The 3559-nt window shown below is 32.4% G+C and overlaps 1 protein-coding gene across 2 annotated transcripts; it reads left to right on the top strand.

The window, feature by feature from the left end:
• The first annotated feature begins 645 nt into the window (after positions 1–645).
• Positions 646–3311, top strand: LOC106665822 (TLD domain-containing protein 1-like). Of its 2 annotated transcripts, none has more exons than XM_014392580.2 (10): positions 646–925; positions 1039–1263; positions 1491–1643; positions 1863–2077; positions 2147–2304; positions 2372–2490; positions 2674–2841; positions 2896–2916; positions 2994–3083; positions 3255–3311. In XM_014392580.2, the coding sequence occupies exons 1-9, from the start codon at positions 800–802 to the stop codon at positions 3060–3062; spliced, it is 1254 nt and encodes a 417-aa protein (XP_014248066.1). In that variant the 5' UTR covers positions 646–799; the 3' UTR covers positions 3063–3083; positions 3255–3311. The 2 variants fall into 2 exon arrangements, with proteins under 2 accessions (XP_014248066.1, XP_014248055.1); XM_014392569.2 differs by having other exon boundaries at positions 2994–3063; positions 3255–3292.
• The last annotated feature ends 248 nt before the right edge of the window (positions 3312–3559 follow it).

The following is a 3559-nucleotide window of genomic DNA, read 5'->3' as shown; positions in this document are numbered from 1 at the left end:
CGGGATTCGAACCCACGATCTTCGGCTTGTTACACGGCTACTCTACCACTTGAGCTATCGTGACTTCGATCCACTCAGACACCAACTTCCCATCTCGACCGCACCTTTTGAATTTTCCCTCCTCTTTGCCATTTTTCAAATGTGTAATCAATTTGATTCTCGGTGACAAATGAAATGGCCACGGAGAGCTTTAGTGAAGTATACTTCATTTTAAACTTATTAAATGGCAAAAAGGAGGGAAAATTCAAAAGGTGCGGTTGAGATGGGAGGTTGGTGTCCGAGTGGATCGAGGTCATGATAGCTCAAGTGGTAGAGCAGTGGCGTATCGAGCCGAAGATCATGGGTTCGAATCCCGCTCGTGCCATTGACTTTTTTATCTCAACTAAAAACCTTAATTAATTGTAATATATTAATTGTTCAAGCGGACCGCGAAACTAGTGAAGGTATAATAATTTGAATAAAACTGTACAATAAAATTTAAGTTTTAATTTCATGAATTTTTGACATCTAAAAAAATTCAATATAAAATTGAGCTGTACATGTATTTTAAGAGCATAAAATATATCTTTTTTACTTTTGTAAACTTATATTCTTTGTTTCGAAAAATAATTTATTTGTTTTTGTTGGTTCATGTAAACTTTTTTTTTTAAATGAAAAGAGCATGAACAGGACTCATTTTATTTTAAAAATCAATTAAGCATTGCTTATCACATGTCAGGAATGAAAATATTTCACATTTGTGCACCGACTAATATCAGAAATAAAATTGTGAGTAATACACGGTTCATTGTGCTGTGCGATGGGTAAGAAGATTTCAAAATTTAGAAACCCGAGGGTTTTCACAGAGGAGGAGATAAAATTAATAGAAGAATCTTTTGAAATTAACAGGAGTGAAATAGCTACAATGTCAACAGAAGTTCTCTCGGTAAGTGAAATTTTTTCTAAATTTCTCTAGTTTGGTGTAATGATCCCATTAAGCATATGGATATATAAATGCAGTTTGTATAATTTGTGTTTTTTTTTTATCATTGTTTTAAGGTAAAATGGCATGATTACATGCTCAACACAACTATAGACATATGGTTACAATACTTGTTCCCTGGAACGAGTAAGAACTTGGATTGGAGCAGGTTCACATACTTACATAAAGGCCAGGGAAGTCACTTTTTGGAAGAAAAAGCCCAAGCGATTGTCAGGGTATTGATTAACATCCCAAAGGAGGAACCTTTAGAACGCTCTGTCGAAACAGAAAAAGTGAAAACGGTACATTGGCAATTTCTCAAAAAATTTGAAAACATGCTTTGAAAGAGATACAGGGTTGCTTACAATTGGTGCTAATGGATGCATGCTTCAAAAATATTTGACAACTGTGTAAACGCTTGGTGTCTCTTTCAGAACATTTCAATCGCTGTCAGTTTTTCCCCTAAAAATTATTATTTGAAGGATGAGTATTTTGGAGGGAAAATTTTAAGAGTTTAATTTAATTGTAGTATTTCAGGGATGTAATAGCTTCCTATCTTCGAAGCTTGGGAAGCTATGAAAATGCAGACTTCTTCAAGTGGTTAAAAATCGATGCAACTACGTTCTCTTACAATTTATCTGATATCATAAACAGTTTAACATCTGAATTGAAAACCGATGAAGTAAGAAATACAGTAAAATACACTTTCTATTTATTTATTTTAGACAAAATTCATAATTTAAAATTTCTATTACAAAATATTTGTTTGTTCAGGCTATTAAATCATTTTCATACTTACATATCTTCAAATTTTATTAATGGAAATGTATTAAATCGGTTAAAACCTGTGTTAATAATATAATATTGTATACCTATTAAATAAAGAATAGTTGATTTTTAGGTTGTAGCTAAAGATGTTGAAGATTGGCTCAGGACTAAGCCGATAATCAGTGATATTCTTAATGGGCTTTTATGCATAGCGTATGGAATTGTGGATGTCACTTCTGTCCCTTGTGTTTTACCCAAACCGTTATCGTATTTCTCAACAATTCTAGATATATCGCATGTGATATTTCTATGCGCACATTTGACAAAGACGTGCACAAAAAATTGGAAGTATGTCCAGCTGTAAAAGGTACTATTTCGTGTTTAAACTTTTTTTATATATTTTTTTTTTTATTAAAGGCTGCGGTTTCACAATCAAGGCCACGGTAGCAATTATACACTTCTGTGTAAAACCATTCTCGGCGTCGGGCCAAATTTATTAATAATCAAAGACCACGGGAATCATGTGTTTGGATGCTTTGCATCAGAATCTTGGAAACAGTCGACACAATTTTATGGTTTGAAAGGCTTATTCGTATAATTTGATCGTGTATTAGTACAGCAAGGAAAAATAAAATTTTTCAGGTGACAATAGATGCTTTTTGTTTCAATTATCACCTGTGCTACGCCTCTTTGAACCAAGCGGTACCAACAATAACTTCATGTACCACAATTCTAGTCATCACACTTATCCTAATGGATTTGTAAGTATCAAAATAACTATTAATAGAAATACTTATTTGCTATTTCTTAGGTTGTTTTTTTTTTCAGGAACTAAACCATCACTCATTTTCTGTTATGATTGTCTAGTTCCTGAAAATAAACCAAACAAATATAAAAGGTCAACAACCAGAAAAGAAATTATTTACTATTGTTTTCCATTTTAGGGTATGGGAGGGCAGATAGGTTTTTTTGGCTTGTGGGTTGACGGCGATTTCGGGCATGGTGCATGTTCAGACTTTTGCAGCACTTTTACAAATTTCGTACGCCCGTCTGTTTCTACACAGTTTACATTCACTCACATCGAGGTTTGGGCTGTTGCCGATGATTCTGAGGTGAGTAATAATTTTACCGCTAATAAACATCTATATCACGCATATATTTTTTAGGATGACGACAAAAACTTTTACGTAAGTATTTTTAAAATTAGTCATATATAAAAAAATATTTGAAATAGGACAATCTCACATTCACATGTCGATTACAGTTGCAGAGTCGTTTGTCAATAACAGATTCAGATCCTTTTGCCCGTGCACTCATTGAAATCACAAGATGAGGTACACTGGTTCCTCAAAATGTGCTTATTTTTTTTTAGTAAATTAATAGTTTATAGTTATCATATACATTTTCCCATTGTACATATTCTAATGTCCTAGTTTTATGTACAATTCTAGCCTTACATGTAAAATGTCAACTTTTAAGTTTCTTAAATAATAAATTTCAATAAAAATATTTATTTGTTATACAGATTAAGACTCTCAAAAGTGACACAGTTGATGTTTCTATTAAAAAATATAAAAGTTTTATAAAAATGGCCTACTTTTGAATTATTATTATTAATTAAATCCATTGTATTTGGTGGTCTATTGACCAAATTACTACTTTCGATTAATTAATAATGAGAAATTGCGCAAGACCAATTTTATTTGTACATTATTCAAGAATTCACAAATTTCGTGGTCCGCTTGACCAATTAATATATTACAATTAATTAATGTTGAGATAAAAAAAGTCAGCAGCACGAGCGGGATTTGAACCCACGATCTTCAGCTA

Source organism: Cimex lectularius, unplaced genomic scaffold (assembly GCF_000648675.2).
Source record: "Cimex lectularius strain Harlan isolate CLEC.00 unplaced genomic scaffold, Clec_2.1 scaffold220, whole genome shotgun sequence".
In the NCBI taxonomy this organism is placed as follows: Eukaryota; Metazoa; Arthropoda; class Insecta; order Hemiptera; family Cimicidae; genus Cimex; species Cimex lectularius.
This window is presented reverse-complemented; position numbering and strand designations above follow the sequence as displayed.

Coding starts and splice junctions, on each gene's coding strand:
- LOC106665822 (XM_014392580.2), top strand. CDS start 800: ATGGGTAAGAAGATTTCAAAATTTAGAAACCCGAGGGTTTTCACAGAG. Junction 1,644..1,862: donor CTGAATTGAAAACCGATGAA/GTAAGAAATACA, acceptor GTTGATTTTTAG/GTTGTAGCTAAAGATGTTGA. Junction 2,078..2,146: donor ACGTGCACAAAAAATTGGAA/GTATGTCCAGCT, acceptor TTTTTATTAAAG/GCTGCGGTTTCACAATCAAG.